General features: G+C 44.9%; 1 protein-coding gene across 1 annotated transcript; it reads left to right on the top strand.

Moving 5' to 3' along the window:
- Positions 1–4,391: 4,391 nt before the first annotated feature.
- On the top strand, positions 4,392–6,241 carry LOC141099182 (uncharacterized). The gene is made up of 2 exons (XM_073587322.1): positions 4,392–4,562; positions 4,673–6,241. Exon 2 carries the CDS (start codon positions 4,908–4,910, stop codon positions 6,045–6,047), a length of 1,140 nt encoding a protein of 379 aa, XP_073443423.1. The 5' UTR covers positions 4,392–4,562; positions 4,673–4,907; the 3' UTR covers positions 6,048–6,241.
- The last annotated feature ends 11,283 nt before the right edge of the window (positions 6,242–17,524 follow it).

Below are 17,524 nucleotides of genomic sequence, written 5' to 3'. Positions count from 1 at the left end.
CACTGAGGCAGCAGCAGCACTCTCTCTTCTATTTCTCTTCTGGGGAACTCGTTCCACCAAGACCAGTCCTCTGCCTCTCCTGACTGACTGTCTTCCTCCGCCTTGACCTCCCCTCAGGCTGACCTCCTGTCAGCCTGCTCTCAGACTGACCTCCAGACTGAACTGAACTGCTATTCTAAACTTTCCCACTCCTTTACACCTAACTCCACCCACCTCCCAGCACATCTCGTGTTACGAAGCAAGGAACCACGAAGGGTGCTCTGCTACCCTCTAAGCATGGAGCCGCAATCTGGTCCATTGCTGAACTATCCTGTGTGTGGATGCAGGTGTTGGAGTGTGGAAAGGAGTTCCCAACTTACCTAGTTGGTGGGGCACTACACCTTAGGAGAAGGTGCAGTACCTCTGTGGCGACTGAGCCTTAGGGGCGCCACATATGCATCAAGGTGCAGGGGCGAAATCAGCCACCTGCACACCCCCTACACTCCCTTTGGACATCCAAGGTTCGTGCAAAGCAAGAGAGAGCCCAGCAGATCAGAAGCAGCCGCTGATTGGATGCAGAGTTCACACAAGACCAAATGCCGTTATGGAAGGTGAGTGTATGCTGTTTTGATTTTACATTGAGGAATAAAATATTTAACCTCTTTACCACCAAGGGTGGTTTGCACATTAACTCCAGGGCCAATTTTTACAATTCTGACCACTGTCCCTTTATGAGGTCATAACTCAGGAACGCTTCAACGGATCTAGGCGATTTTGCCACTGTTTTCTTGTGACATATTGTACTTCATGTTAGTGGTAAAATTTCATCCATATAATTTGCATTTATTTGCGAAAAAAATTGAAATTTGGCGAAAATTTTGAAAATTTTGCAATTTTCCAACTTTGAATTTTTATGCTCTTAAATCACAGAGATATGGTGCACAAAAAACTTAAGTAACATTTCCACATGGTTACTTTGCATCAGCACAATTTGGGAACCCACATTTTTTTTCATTAGGAAGTTATAAGGGTTAAAAGTTGACCAGCAATTACTCATTTTTACAACACCATTTTATTTTTACGGACCACATCACATTTGAAGTCACTTTGAGGGGTCTACATGATAGAAAATACCCAAAAGTGACACCATTCTAAAAACTGCACCCCTCAAGGTGCTCAAAACCAGATTCAAGAAGTCTATTAACCCTTCAGGTGCTTCACAGGAATTTTTTGAATGTTTACAAAAATGAACATTTAACTTTTTTTCCACAAAAAAATTACTTCAGGTTCAATTTTTTTATTTTACCAAGGGTAACAGGAGAAATTGGCCAGGAAAAGTTATTTTGCAGTTTGTCCTGAGTACGCCGATACCTGATATGTGGGGGGGAACCATTGGGCGCATGGCAGAGCTCAGAAGGGAAGGAGCGCCGTTTGACTTTTTCACTGCAAAATTGGCTGGAATTCAGATCGGATGCCATGTCAAGTTTGGAGAGCTCCTGATGTGCCAAAACAGTGGAAACCCCCCCACAAGTGACCGTATTTTGGAAACTAGACCCCCCCAAACGAACTTATCTAGATATGTGGTGAGCACTTTGAACCCCCAAGGGCTTCACAGAAGTTTATAACGTACAGGCGTACAATTAAAAAATCATATTTTTTCCACAAAAATGATCTTTTCACCCCCAATTGTTATTTTCCCAAGAGTAACAGGACCCCAAAAGTTATTGTGCAATTTGTCCTGAGTACGCTGATACCACATATGTGGGGGTAAACCACTATTTGTGCGCATGGCAGAGCTCAGAAGGGAAGCAGCGCCATTTGACTTTTTTGGCTGGAATTGAGATCGGACGCCATGTCACATTTGGAAAGCCCCTGATGTGCCAAAACAGTGGAAACCCCCCAATTCTAACTCCAACCCTAACACCAACACACCCCTAGCCCTAACCCTAGCCCTAACCCTAACCCTAGCCCTAATGGGAAAATGGAAATAAATACATTTTTTTATTTTATTATTTTTCCCTAACTAAGGCTGGTTTCACATTTGCGTTTTTTTGCGCTGGAAAAAAACGCATACCTGCGCATGCGTTTTTTCCCCTATATTTAACATGGGTGCGCATACCTGCGCGCTGGTAAGCGCACGTATGCGATTTTCATGCGCTGCGTTTTTTTGGGGTGTGCGTTGGTATTTTCTAGACGCAGCATGTTGCATTTTTTGGCCCTGGAAAAAAGCGCATGCGCACGTATGCGCACGTTTTGCGCTAAAAATGGCCATTATAGCCTATGGATGCGCATACGTGCGCACTGGCATGCGCATGTATGCGTTTTTTTAGCGCTGCGTTTTTTTGGTGGTGTCCACTTGTTGTCCTAGTTATAATCTTCTAAAGTCAAAAAAAAAAAGTCTATATAAAGGAGGTGCCTGCCAAAACTCTGCCACTACTACACTGACAGATTGAAGAGCAGACAGTCAACCAAGAACCCATTATATCAGCGAAGAATGTGAGTATATTACATTATATGCCTGTCCTTTTAAATTATGTATGTACTAATGATTTTTATTATTTTTACATGCAGTATGTCTTCAGAATCCGAGTATTCCCCATCGCGGCAGGAATTGGCGCAAGCAGACCGTGAGGTGATTATTTTCGTGCATCTGGTAAGTATATCTGCTGCTTCTCCAAATCTCTTACGTTTTTTTCAACTTTTTTAAGACATCGTCATCATCATCTTCTGCGGACGGGACTAGTGAGGGCGAAGAGCAGGAGCAGCGAAGCCAAGTCCCGGTGGTGATACGGAATGTAAGTATCAAATGATTTGTAATGTTCTTTATTTTTTATCTTCTATTTTTACTCTTTTTTATGTTTATTTTTTTGTAACTTTTTATTCAATTTAAATTGGATTATTCTAATGAATGTGTTTTGTCTAGGTTCCACAACGGGATGAAGACGTCTACCTGGATAATGAGCAGCTCATCAGCCTGGTCCAGGAGCGTTCGCCATTGTGGGACAGCCGTGACCGGCTGCACAAGGACATTGTGGTGACCCGGCGGCTATGGAATGAGGTGGCCGCAGCGTTGATGGATGGCTGGGACAGCACCACAGCATCCTCCAAAAAGGCGTTTAGTGAGTATTTCCCTGCTCTGTATTGTGCCGCAGTGACTGTTGTCCTTGACGGCACTGTTGGGTTTCGTGCTAGGCATATTCTAGCAGGAAACCCAACAGTGTCATCGGGGTCTACAGTGACTGCTTTGAGTATTGTATTGCTACATTGTGCCGCAGTGACTGTTGTCCTTGACGGCACTGTTGGGTTTCGTGCTAGGTGTATTCTAGCAGGAAACCCAACAGTGTCATCGGGGTCTACAGTGACTGCTTTGAGTATTGTATTGCTACATTGTGCCGCAGTGACTGTTGTCCTTGACGGCACTGTTGGGTTTCGTGCTAGGTGTATTCTAGCAGGAAACCCAACAGTGTCATCGGGGTCTACAGTGACTGCTTTGTGTATTGTATTGCTACATTGTGCCGCAGTGACTGTTGTCCTTGACGCACTGTTGGGTTTCGTGCTAGGTGTATTCTAGCAGGAAACCCAACAGTGTCATCGGGGTCTACAGTGACTGCTTTGAGTATTGTATTGCTACATTGTGCCGCAGTGACTGTTGTCCTTGACGGCACTGTTGGGTTTCGTGCTAGGTGTATTCTAGCAGGAAACCCAACAGTGTCATCGGGGTCTACAGTGACTGCTTTGAGTATTGTATTGCTACATTGTGCCGCAGTGACTGTTGTCCTTGACGGCACTGTTGGGTTTCGTGCTAGGTGTATTCTAGCAGGAAACCCAACAGTGTCATCGGGGTCTACAGTGACTGCTTTGAGTATTGTATTGCTACATTGTGCCGCAGTGACTGTTGTCCTTGACGGCACTGTTGGGTTTCGTGCTAGGTGTATTCTAGCAGGAAACCCAACAGTGTCATCGGGGTCTACAGTGACTGCTTTGAGTATTGTATTGCTACATTGTGCCGCAGTGACTGTTGTCCTTGACGGCACTGTTGGGTTTCGTGCTAGGTGTATTCTAGCAGGAAACCCAACAGTGTCATCGGGGTCTACAGTGACTGCTTTGAGTATTGTATTGCTACATTGTGCCGCAGTGACTGTTGTCCTTGACGGCACTGTTGGGTTTCGTGCTAGGTGTATTCTAGCAGGAAACCCAACAGTGTCATCGGGCTCTACAGTGACTGCTTTGAGTATTGTATTGCTACATTGTGCCGCAGTGACTGTTGTCCTTGACGGCACTGTTGGGTTTCGTGCTAGGTGTATTCTAGCAGGAAACCCAACAGTGTCATCGGGGTCTACAGTGACTGCTTTGAGTATTGTATTGCTACATTGTGCCGCAGTGACTGTTGTCCTTGACGGCACTGTTTTTTTTTTATCAACAGTGGACAAAGTCCGAACACGTTGGCGTTCGATCAAGGACCGCTTCAACAGTGATGTTCGTGCTGAGGGCCAGGTTCGCAGTGGATCTGCGTCAAGGACCAGAACTAGATACCGTCACTATCACGCGTTGCAGTTCCTAAGACCGGTCCTTGCCACGAGATCGTAAGTATTATAAATTTTGGGTTTTTATTTTTATTAATCTGTGTTTTTCTAATCCACAGCTGATGCTTCTTATAAAGGCATGGTAGTAATGATTTTCCTTTCTTCCACAGCACCTGGAGCAGCACCCTGCAACCTGGCCCTGGAGCGGTCCTTCCTCGGACATCCTCTGACCCGTCCCAGCCACCCGACAGCCAGGAAGCACCTTGCAGGTCAACCACACACACAGCTGGTGACCAGGAAGCTGGGCCATCAGGTGTTCCCCTGTCCCAGGTCTCTGCCACTGGTTATGCGGGCACTACCCGCCAGCGGCAGAGGGCCTTGGACAGGAATGTCTTGCCCGAGTTTATGCATTTGAGCGAGACATTTAATTCCAGCCTCAAGTCACTGTCCGACAGAGTTGAAAGCGGTTTTGCACTCATGGAACGTGGTTTTAACCACTTTGAACACCGCTTCAATTCTGTAGAACAGCGCCTTGACCGTCTGGAGGCCGACCTCAACAGACCAGCACACCATTTTTTTAGTAAGATTGAAAAGGGCATGGCGGAATACCTTAGTCCTGATCAACAGCTGAATGTGCTGCAGGCCTGCAACAATGCTTTCTTGCAGCCTATGCAGCATAATCGGTACGGTCAGCAGTCAGTGGTGTCCTTTCCACCTGTGCCACCATTGACTCGCTTCACCTCACTACCGACTTGTGCTGCATACCACTGCACGGACACCTCTATTCAAAGCCAGGACACCCACCGTTACACCACCACAAGTCTGAGTGCAGCTGGTCACTTCACCGACACCACCATGGCAAGCGCTGCTCCTGTCTGGAGCACCACCGCCACTCCCATGCATGCGTGGAGCTCAGCCACCACTAGGCAAACATGGAACAGCCCTGCCGCTACAACAACATGTAGTAGCCCTGCCACCACCACTCTGCAAACCTGGACCATCACTGCCGCCACCAGTCCTCCTGCAAGGACGAGCACTGACAACGAAGAGCAGCAGCAGCAGCCACCTCAGCAGCAGCAGCCACCTCAGCAGCAGCCACCTCAGCAGCAGCAGCAGCCACCTCAGCAGCAGCAGCAGCCACCTCAGCAGCAGCAGCAACCACCTCAGCAGCAGCAGCCACCTCAGCAGCAGCCGCCACCTCAGCAGCAGCAGCCGCCACCTCAGCAGCAGCAGCAGCCATACCAGCAGACGGGGGACCTACATTCAATATTTGCCCCTAGTTCAAGGCGAAATCTATCAAGGCGGGCATTGGGCCAAAGTCGGTCCAGGCACACAAGCCTACGGCGACATGCCATTACAACTAATGTACCTGAACAGATTTCCTCTCCTCCAAGTGTTCCTAGTTTAATTCCCTTAACTGGACTACCTTCCCCCACAAGTTTTGTTGCCCCTTCCCCTCAAACACCGTCTTCAACTGCAAGTGTTGCATATTCCCTGCACACCCCCAAATTGAAACCATCTGCCCCCAAACGCCGGAAAAAATAATTTTTTGGTTTATTTTTGTGATAAAAAATAAATTTACATTTGTGGTTCACCATTACTAAGTTTCATTAATGTTGTTTGCGCCGCTCACACACACTGATGGGTAAATACATGTTAAAAACCAACCCAAGGCCTAGTATAGTCATATGTGAAATAACACGGACTAGTATAGTCATACCAAGGCCTAGTGTAATAACTCGAGTTTTACCAACTTGGATCTGGTTTCATGAAAAACAAACTGTTGAAACTTGTCTTAAAAATAAGTTTCTTTCTAGTTTCACCAGTTTGTTTTTTGTGAAACAAGATGCTAGTTGTTAAAAATCGAGTTATTACAGTAGGCCTTGGTATGACTATACTAGGCCGTGGTATTTCACATATTACTATACTACTATCCTTTACTGTTTCTTTTGCCGGTTCCTCCTCCTCTCACCTTCCTCTTACTGTTGGGGTTCCTCAAGGATCGGTTCTAGGCCCCCTCCTCTTCTCCTTGTACACTGCCCCTATTGGTCAAACAATCAGTAGATTTGGTTTCCAGTACCATCTCTATGCTGATGACACCCAATTATACGCTTCTTCTCCTGACATCACGCCAGCCTTTCTAGAAAACACTGGCGATTGTCTAAACGCTGTGTCTAATATCATGTCCTCACTATATCTGAAACTGAACCTATCAAAGACTGAACTCCTTGTGTTTCCTCCCGCTACTAATGTACCTACACCCGACATTGCCATTTCCGTCTGTGGTTCCACTATTACTCCCCAGCAACATGCCCGCTGTCTTGGGGTCATACTTGATTCCGAGCTTTCCTTTGCCCCCCACATTCGATCACTGGCTCGCTCTTGTCATCTGCACCTCAAAAACATTTCTAGAATTCGACCTTTTCTTACTTTTGACTCTGCAAAAACTCTTACTGTTTCTCTTATTCATTCTCGTCTCGACTATTGTAACTCTCTTCTAATCGGTCTCCCTCTTACAAAACTCTCCCCTCTCCAATCTGTCTTGAATGCTGCAGCCAGGATCATATTCCTCACCAATCGTTACACCGATGCCTCTACCTTGTGCCAGTCATTACACTGGCTACCCATCCACTCCAGAATTCAGTATAAACTTATTACCCTCACCCACAAAGCCCTCCATGGCTCAGCACCACCCTACATCTCCTCCCTTGTTTCAGTATACCACCCTACCCGCGCCCTCCGTTCTGCTGATGACCTGAGGTTAGTATCCTCAATAGTCAGAACCTCCCACTCCCGTCTCCAAGACTTTACACGTGCCGCGCCAATTCTTTGGAATGCACTTCCCAGGTCAACACGATTAGTCCCCAGTCCCCACAATTTTAAGCGTGTCCTGAAAACGCATTTATTCAGACTGGCCTATCGCCTCAACACATTAACCTAACCTATCCCTGGGTGGCAGAGCCAAAAATTTTACCATAACCAGGTTCCCAGCATCATGTTCCCACATGCTTTATGCATCCATTAGCCCTCTGTGTCTGTACTGTTACACACTTAACATTATGGCTGGTCCATACAATCAGGGCAACTGTTACCACCCACCTTTCGTGTCTACCTCTTTCCTCATAGACTGTAAGCTTGCGAGCAGGGCCCTCACTCCTCTTGGTATCTGTTATAATCTACTGTATGTGATTATTGTTATGCTGTAATGTCTATTGTCTGTACAAATCCCCTCTGAAATGTAAAGTGCTGCGGAATATGTCGGCGCTATAAAAATAAAATTTATTATTATTATATTATTACTACTAGCCCCAAGGCCTACTATACTCATATTTGAAATACCACGGCCTAGTATAGTCATTACAAGGCCTAGTGTAATAACTCTAGTTTCACCAACTAGAATCTGGTTTCATGAAAAAAAAAATGTTGAAACTTGTCAAGTTTCACCAGTTTGTTTTTCGTGAAACAAGATCCTAGTTGGTAAAATTCGAGTAGGCCTTGGTATGACTATACTAGGCCATGGTATTTCACATATTACTATACTACAAGCCCCAAGGCCTACTATACTCATATTTGAAATACCACGGCCTAGTGTAGTCATTACAAGGCCTAGTGTAATAACTCTATTTTTACCAACTAGAATCTGGTTTCATGAAAAACAAACTGTTGAAACTTGTCAAGTTTCACCCGTTTGTTTTTCGTGAAACAAGATCCTAGTTGGCAAAAATCGAGTAGGCCTTGTTATGACTATACTAGGCCGTGGTATTTCACATATGACTATACTAGTAGGCCCAAGGCCTACTATACTCATATTTGAAATACCACGGCCTAGTATAGTCATTCCAAGGCCTAGTGTAATAACTTTTAAGTTGGAATGGAGCAGATTACATTCATCCACTCAATGCTGACTTGTATTCCCCATGGACTTTCATTGGGGTTGGGTTTTGAGGGTTGTGTTTTGAGAAAATCACATACTTTGTTTTCAACTAGTTGCACAATTTTCTCTTGAAAAAAAATGGTTTCCTGATTCATGGCCTGCAGCTTTGCTCGTTCCAATATATTTCACGCAGACTAGCAATGCTGCATTTTAACTCATATGTGTATTTACCTGCCCAGGTGTGTGAACATCAAAAAATTCAGTTATACATGGGAAGTTTTTTATTTAATTGGAGTTTAAAAAATATAGTGCACTCAGTAATGGTATCAAATAAGGTTTTTTATTACCATAAACAAACAAAAACATTACACCATTTCATCTTGCCAGTGCACCCGTCCTACATCAGAAATAAAGTAGGCCGCAAATTGGTCCCTCATTTGGCCAACTTCAACGTATGACCTGAGAGTGTGCTGAGTGAATTCAGGCAATGGGTTAGGAGCATCATCGTCCAGTTCAAAGGTCGGGTGCTCTTTAGCCATCACAAAGTTATGTAGAACCACACAGGCCTTCACCACCTCATCGACTGTTTCAAGTTTAAGATTAATGGCCGTGCCCAGAATTCGCCATCTGGAAACAAGAATCCCAAAAGCACACTCGACAGTTCTTCTGGCCCTGGTCAGCCTGTAATTAAATATTTTTTTGGTGTGGTCCAAGTCCCGGCTGGAGTAGGGTTTCAGTAAGTTTCCGCACATTTGAAAAGCCTCATCGCCAACCATTACAAAGGGCAGTGGCGGAGCTTCGGTGTGAGGAAGAGGCCGTGGCATAGGGAAATTAAATTGGTTGCCATACAACCTCCGGCCCATGTCTGAGTTTTTAAAAGCCTGTGAGTCATTACCACGGCCAAATGCTCCAATGTCCACTGCTACAAACATACATCCGGCATCCGCAATCGCAATGAGTACTATTGAAAAGTACTTTTTGTAATTATAGTACTCAGATCCCGTTCTTTGGGGTTTGATGATCCGTATGTGTTTACCATCAACAGCTCCCAAACAGTTGGGAAAATTGCATACTGTCCAGAATTTGTCAGCAATTTCCATCCACTTTTCAGCGGTGGGCAGGGGCATAAATTCTGGGCAAAGAACATTCCAGAGAGCCCGGCAGGTGTCAGCAACAATTCCAGACAAGGTAGAGATTCCAATACGGTACTGGAAGTGTAGTGAAGATAGGGTTTCTCCAGTCGCCAGGAATCTGTGAACAGACAAAGAAGTAAAATTAATATTTATGTATATTATTTAAAAAAATTATAAAATAAAATATTAGTACATTCACGAAAACTAATTACCCAAGGTTTTGAATACTAAATTTAAAAAAAAAACATCAGACCGCACCCCTTGGTTTTTAAAACATACCGTAATGTCACCAGTAGCCGTTCCTCAGGAGGAATCGCATGACGGAGCTGTGTGTCCTGTCTCCGGATGGATTGTTGGACATGAGCAAGCAAATCCATGAAACTTTCGTGGGACATCCTGATATAATCTGTAAATTTCTCCGGGTTTGCCTGTAGCTCGCTGTAGAGGGTGTGGTATGCCCCACGGAGTTCAACAATCGGATGTATCCACATACGCCGCCGTCTTCGCTGCCTCTCTCTCTTCCTTTGTTCATGGCAAGCAACTGCATACGCCTGAGCCATCGCGATGTCCAACTCCAAGTTGAAGTGAAAACTCTTCCAGCGCAGATCCATGGTCACGAGAAGAATCAAGCAAATGTGAAGAATACTGTAGACAGGGTCTATATATTAACATACCACACCCACAATGAAGTCCCATTGGTCTTGTGTGTTGTTGAATGGTTGTTTTTTCATTTTTGTGGGGTTTTTCCAAAATCTGTAAAAAAACGCAAACGCACAAAAAACGCATACAAACGCGCAAAAACGCTGCGTTTTTTTCCTGCATGCGCATAAAAATGCTTGAAAAAAACGCAGCGTTTGTATGCATTTGTATGCGTTTTTTTAATGCGTTTTTTTGCGGGAAAAACGCGCTGCAAAAAAAAGCAAGTGTGAAACTAGCCTAAGGGGGTGATAACGGGGGGTTTGATTTACTATTTATAGCTGGTTTTTATTTTTGGCAGCTGTCGCATGCTAAAAGATGCTTTTTAATGTAAAAATAGTTTATGCATCACCACATTTTGAGAGCTATAATTTTTCCATATTTTGACCCATCGAGTCATGTGAGGTCTTATTTTTTGTGGGACGAGTTGACATTTTTATTGGTACCATTTTCGGGCACGTGACATTTTTGATCGCTTTTTATTCCGATTTTTGGGACGCAGAATGAACAAAAACCAGCGTTTCATGAATTTCTTTTGGGGGGTGCGTTTACACCGTTCCGTGTGCGGTAAAATTGATAAAGCGGTTTCATTCTTCGGGTCAGTACGGTTACAGCGATACCTCATTTATGTCTTTTTTTATGTTTTGGCGCTTTTATGCAATGAAAACAATTTTATATAAAAAATAATTATTTTTGCATTGCTTTGTTCTGCGAGCTATAACTTTTTTATTTTTTCGCTGATGATGCTGTGTGGTGGCTCTTTTTTTGTGGGACAAGATGACATTTTCAGAGGTACCATGTTTATTTATATCCGTCTTTTTGATCGCGCGTTATTGCACTTTATGTTCGGCGGTATGATGATAAAGCTTTATTTTTTGCTTCGTTTTTTATTTTTATTTTTTAAGGGGCTCAATAAAGGGGTTAACTAGTGGGACAGTTTTATAGGGCGGGTCGTTACGGATGTGGCGATACCAAATATGTGTACTTTTATTGCTTTTTTTTTCATTTTATTTTATTTATTAGGGAATATTTTTTTAATTTATTTAGCGATTTTTTTATAAATTATTTTAACACTTTTTTTTTTAACTTTATTACAATGTCCCAAGGGGGACATAACTGTCATATGAAAGATCGCTGATCTGTCACATCACAGATCGCTGTGACAGATCAGCGATCTGTCACAAGTAGTGCTACAGGCTTCCTCATGCCGGCGCTTTGCAGACATGAGGAAGCCGCCTCCCTGCAGGCCCCCGAAGGTCCCCGCCGCCATTTTGGATTCAGGGACCTGCAGGGAAGGAGACCCCCGCTGCAGCGCTGCACATTGCACTGCAGTGGGGGTCTCAGGGAAGCACAGAGGGAGCACTGTTATGAGCTCATTTTCTGCTCCACCAGTTGAGAGTTCCCCTTCCGTTCTCCCTCTGGTGGTGACAGGAGGTAGTGAGATTGGTTTAAGTGGTAGTGATCTGCCACCTGGTGAGGAAGATAATGATTGGATCTATGGAGTATCAGACTGGATATAAGACAGCTGACTCCCTATCCTGGTGCTGGTGATTCAGTCTGCTTCTCAGGTCTTGGACTTCAGCTCTCTTCCAGTCTTCTCAAGTTAAGTTTGTTTTTTGCTAATGTTCACACTTGCGCTTGTTGGTCAATTCAGTTTCTTGTGTGGTCAGCTTGCCCCTGCTGGGGCTATGCTGAACTTCCACTCCTATTTATCTGTATTTGCCAATTTGCCTTTTTGTCCCTTATTAGATTGGCCTCTTTTTGCTCTGTTTCAGAATATTTCAGAGTGCTGATATAATGGGAGAAGTCTAGTAACTTCAGGGTTAATTTTGCTATCAGACGTGTTGGACATTATTTTGGTAGGGTGTTTTTTTCAGATTGCAGACAGTGGCTTTCCTTTCCTGTCCTTTCTAGTTAGTCGGGCCCCATCGTTTGCTCAGCCTGTTTTCCTGCCTGTGTTTGTGTTTTCATCTTGATTCACCGTCAATACATATGTGGGGGCTGTCTCTCCTTTGGGGTCTGCTCTGGGGCAGTTAGTTTTCCTCTTTTCCTGCTTTAGTTCTCCGGTTGTGACGAGGCGTCTAGGACCACCGAAGGAACGCTCCACGACTACTGCTAGTTGCGTGTTAGGATCAGGGGTCTGCAGTCTGCATAGTTACCAACCTCTTTGGTTTTCTGAGACTTAGCTTGTTTTTTTTTTATTTCCTCCTCAGCTACCCGTTCATAACAGAATCACCAGCCATACCGCAGATTCTAGGGTACTCAAAAGCAGGAAAAAAAAAAGTGTCAGAATTTTTTTTTTATATGCATTTTTTCCTCTTTTTCTCTGGGGCCGTAGGAGGATTTTTTCCTTAATGGAGATTAAGCAATTGTCTGATCGTGTGGAGCAGCTCGCTGCTGAAGTGCAGGGAATTTTTGCCTATCTCGCTCAATCACATGCTGTTGAACCCAAAATCCCCACTCCTGATTGTGTTTGATCGCAGTGTGCCAGGGGTTAACGTGTCGGGGGCGGGTGTCAGCTGTGATAATCAGCTGACACCCGGCCGCGATCAACTGTGCTCCCCCCGTGAGCGCAGCTGATCTCACACTATTCCGTCCTAGGGACTTAGATCCCAGGTCACATGGACGGAATAGTACATCTAATGTAGGAAAGGGGTTAACATTGGGTTGTCCTAGTCTAAGGGGGCCTCTACCCCCTTAAAGCCGTGGCTAAGGTTATGCTGCTATATATATATATATATATATATATTTGTCATTTTGATATTTATTATGTATATTTTATGTAAAGATAGGGCAACAGCAGTACCCCAGTTTAGCCACTAGAGGGGTCATAGTGTAACTTTGTAGCCGTAGCTCTGTACATAGTTATTTAGGAGGAGCTAGCCATGATTAAGAGGGAAAAGTCTTCCTGTCAGGAGTCAGTAGGGCCCAGGTGCCCATGTAGGGCGGATTACTCTGTAACATTGGAAGGTAAGGACCCAGCCATCCTGGGCCCAGGGAACAGAAGTGCAGCTGAAGCAGCAGTCTGACAACAGTGGGGAGCAGAAGTGAGAGAAAAGGTCCCAATCAGTATGGGGTATGGGGAGCAGGTCACTCATTATGTGGCAGATCATCTCATCGGCTGATGTCCTCAGATCTGGAGCGAAACAGCTGAGGGAACCCCCAAGCACAGAGAGTCTGAACAGGAAGGATGCTGCATTACTGCAAGCAATGGTACGACCCAGGCACGTGCTGCAGGACGTAAAAGGAAGTGCAGGGAAAGTAGAGAATGTGGACTGTATGGAACTCTATGCTGATGCTGTATCTGGGAAGGATGTGCTGCAAAAACAAGAAAATAAAGTTTTGTGGTTTAAGTTTGAAATGGACTCTGTGTCTTTATATGCAACGATGGCAGCAGTGGAACTTCAGCCAGTCCAATGGGACGCTGATGGTGCAGAGGCTGAAGCAGAAGGTATGCTGCAGAGGGGACACTATATTCATGTGACGGGAGACGAGGGCGTCTTAAAGTACGTACTCTCAGCCACAAGTATGGCCCTGGCACTCCCTCACACTAGTAGTGGACAACCACTTTAATAATTAATCTAGCTGAATCACTTGAACAATCCCACCCTACTCAGGGACCTGTTCCTATGACAACTGCTTTTGTCACCAGGTGCCACCGTTTTCATTCTCCTGATGGCATTGGTGATGCGAGAGACATTGGGACCAGGCACTGAGACTAGAGAGTCAATGAACTGTAGTGCATTCCAGTCTGCAGTATGGCAGTATAGGAAAGTGTGTTATGCAGCTAGAGTAATCAGCTCTCTACCTTGACTAATGGGATTGCACCATACCCTGCTAAAACGTCCAGCTTACTGCTTGGGGCTACCAAATGTAGATAAATATATGCTGGAAGTTGAGTTTTTACTGACGATTCTTAAATCTAATGATTTGGTCTCTTGTCTGCCTTTCTGATTCCTATTTGGTGACCTGACCATTCCTGCCAGTCCTCTCCTTCGTCTAGCGACTGCGAGGATTCAACCCTCGTACCCTGGATTGTCGGCATTCCCTACAGGGGTTTGAATGGTGAAGTCCAGGGTTTCCCCTAGGATCTCATAGTTAAAAGCTATTAAATTCTACCAGGAGACCACAGAAAGAGCTACGTTTTATTCACTAAGCCACTAACCCAGACATATGCAATTATAGGTGTATATGGTTGCTCATGATGTCCATAACACCCCAACTCTCATAGCATCCTTATTTATAAAAATGTATTGGAACTCATAACTGTAGTACGTTAAAATGCAGTAGGAAATGTTAGATCCATACCTCATTCATAATGCAGAAAACAGCTGATTTGGCCAGGTGGAGCCTTTTCTGGTTACATATTTGAAGTATTTCATGGTAAGCCTTTAGATGACTGAATGTTCATTAAATGTTTATTGTGATAATATTAAGATATCCCCTCTCCATGTGGTAAGGCATGGGCGGACATACCGCATTTGCAGCCTGTACGGCTGCACGGGGGCCCGGAGGTGGAGGGGGGCCCCTGCAGGGTGGCTAATAATGAGGGCAATCTGGCCTGCTTATCTGTCCCTGAGGCTCCAGGGGGCCCCTGGCCAGATTGCCCTCATGTGCGGCAGGCAGGGAGAGATCCCTGCAGCTCCACTGCCTACAAGAGAAAATGGCAGCAGAGCGAAGCTGCAGCGATCTGTCCTGCTTTCTGCCCGTGCTACCTGTCCCTCTCACACAGACACCAGCGCCACAACTGGATGATGTCATCATTCAGTGGCCATCTGTGCCAGAGAGAGGAAGCTGCTGGCAATAGGAGAGCGTGCGGAGATGTGAGCGGTGCTGTGTGTGTGTGCTTTCTTTTGTATTTACATGTGTTGTGTAGAGATGAGTGGTGGGGTATGTGTGTATGCATGCATAGCGCTGCAGGGGAATGTGCAGAGAGGTGAATAGTGCTGTGTGTGTCTGTGTGTTTAAGTGGGGGAGAGGGCAATTATGGGGGTCAAGGAGAGGGCAAGGATGGGGATGGTGAAGAAGGAGGAAATTATGGAGGTGATGGAATGGGCAATGATGGGGATGGTGGGGGAGGAGGAAATGATGGAGTTGGTGGAATGGGCAATGATGGGGATGGTGGGTGAGGAGGAAATGATGGAGGTGGTGGAATGGGCAATGATGGTGGTGGGGGAGAAGACAATGATGGAGGTGGTGGAAAGGGCAATAATGGGGGCGGAGGGGAGAGGAAACGATTGAGGTGGTGGCATGGGCAAGGATGGGAGTGGTGGAAAGGACAATGATGGTAGTGGTGGAAAGGGCATTTATGAGGATGGTGGGGGAGGAGGAAATGATGGAGATGGTGGAAGGGCAATAATGGGGATAGTGGGGGAGGAGGAAATGATGGAGGTGGTATAAAGGGCAATAATGGAGGTGGGGAAGAAGGCAATGATGGAGGTGGGGAGAAGGCAATGATGGTGTGGTGGAGGAGAAGGCAGTGATGGAGGTGGTAGAAAGGGCAATGATGGGGTGGTGGGGGAAAAAAGCAATGGTGGAGGTGGTGGAAAGAACAGTGATGGGGTGGTGGGGGAGAATGCAATGATGGTGGTGGAAAGTACAATGATAGTGGTGGTGGAAAGGGCAATAATGAGGGTGATGGGGAGGAGGAAATGATGGAGGTGGTGGAGAGAAAGCAATGATAGTGGTGGGGGAGAAGACAATGATGGAGGTGGTGAAGAGTGCAATGATAGGGTGAGGAGAGGACAATAATGGGATGCAGGGGAAGGAGGACAATGAGGGGTGTGTGGGATTGGGACGGGAGGAAGGGGGACTTTTAATGGACTTAGGAACAGGGGGAGGTGGAGGAAGACTTTATTATTGCTTATTATGTCTAACACAGTCCATAGTGTACGTACTTATTATGTATAACACAGTTCCTTAGTATATAGTGTACTCACTTATTATGTATAACATCATCCTTAGTTATATAGTTTCTTCTTTTTCCTTTTATTACGTACCATCCTCTCTGTTTATGTATGGTAACGTCCCTGATTATATAGCTTCCTCTGTTGTTATGTACAGTTCTGTCTCTTACATAGTGTATTCTTGTTAATTTTGTTATTCACAGCGCCCTCTCTTTTTAGATATAAAATGACTGCTGATGGAGGAGCATCATCTCCTTCATTAGAAAAGAAGCTTTCCGATGCTCCATTAGCTGTCAATTATACAGCTAAAAAGACAGTACGGTATGTAATAAAAAACAGGGCTCTATATAATCCAATATGTAAGGGACGGTACTGTACAGTTAATATATGTAGCTTTGTTGCCATAAAAGGAAGGGGACCCAGACACATTTCTTGCACAGGGGCCCCAAGATGTCAGTGTCCACCCCTGTGGTAAGAGATAGCTTACTGATTGGTGGGACCATCTGCAATCCTGAGATTGGGTCTATGGAATCCAGGAACCAAACTCTGTAGAGCCTTGTTTTGATTGGAGTGGAGGTGCGCAAGTTTGACCTCCATAGTGCTCAGATATTTACAGACGTCCTACAAACAATAAATGGAGTGGAAATTGAGCATGCGCTGCTTCACTCCATTCAACACATGGTTCTACAGAATGCTAATATCAGAGTCATGAAGATTCCACTTCTTGCCTTATATAACTTAATTTTCTAAGAGTAACCCTTTAATAAATGTATAGTTTGAATCTTAAAAAAAAGTTGTCCAATAAGGCTTATAGGGGGTCCAGTCACAAGTGTGGTCTATGTATACCTTTGCAAATTTTTAGGAGATTTCTCTGTATATACAACAAATGTGCACAATCAAACATGACAGTGATGGTGTGATGGTGCAAAGATCCTAAAATTCTATTGTTGAAGAAAACCTTTCTGTGCAATTTCAGAAAAGGAAAATATCATCTGTCCATAATTTGACAATGAAGCATCACGTGTTACTAGAATAAAATGGCACTGTATAATAAAGTGACAATTCAAATTGATGAAAAGCCATGTAATTTTATATTTCTTCTAAATCTAATTTTGTAGTTTCTCCAAACACTGGCTAACAGAGGGAGGTCTTAGGCTACTTTCACACATCAGGTTTTCGGCGTCAGGCGCGATCCGGCGTCGTGCCGGAACGCCGGATCCGGCAAATGTTTAGTATAACCGGATGTGACGGATCCGGTTTTCTGCCGGATCCGTCTTTTTCTTGACAGACAAAACCGGATCCGTCTCATCCGGTTCATCCGTTTTTCTATCCGTTTTTCGACGGATTACGCCGGATCCGGTTTTTAAAATTGACCCTTGTGGCCTTCCGAACGGGATTGGCTACTGGAAAACT

The sequence above is a fragment of the Dendrobates tinctorius genome, unplaced genomic scaffold (assembly GCF_039654945.1).
Source record: "Dendrobates tinctorius isolate UK_male_01 unplaced genomic scaffold, ASM3965494v1 ptg000098l, whole genome shotgun sequence".
Classification (NCBI taxonomy): domain Eukaryota; kingdom Metazoa; phylum Chordata; class Amphibia; order Anura; family Dendrobatidae; genus Dendrobates; species Dendrobates tinctorius.
Note: the sequence above shows the minus strand (reverse complement) of the source record. Positions and strands in the feature narration are given on the sequence as shown.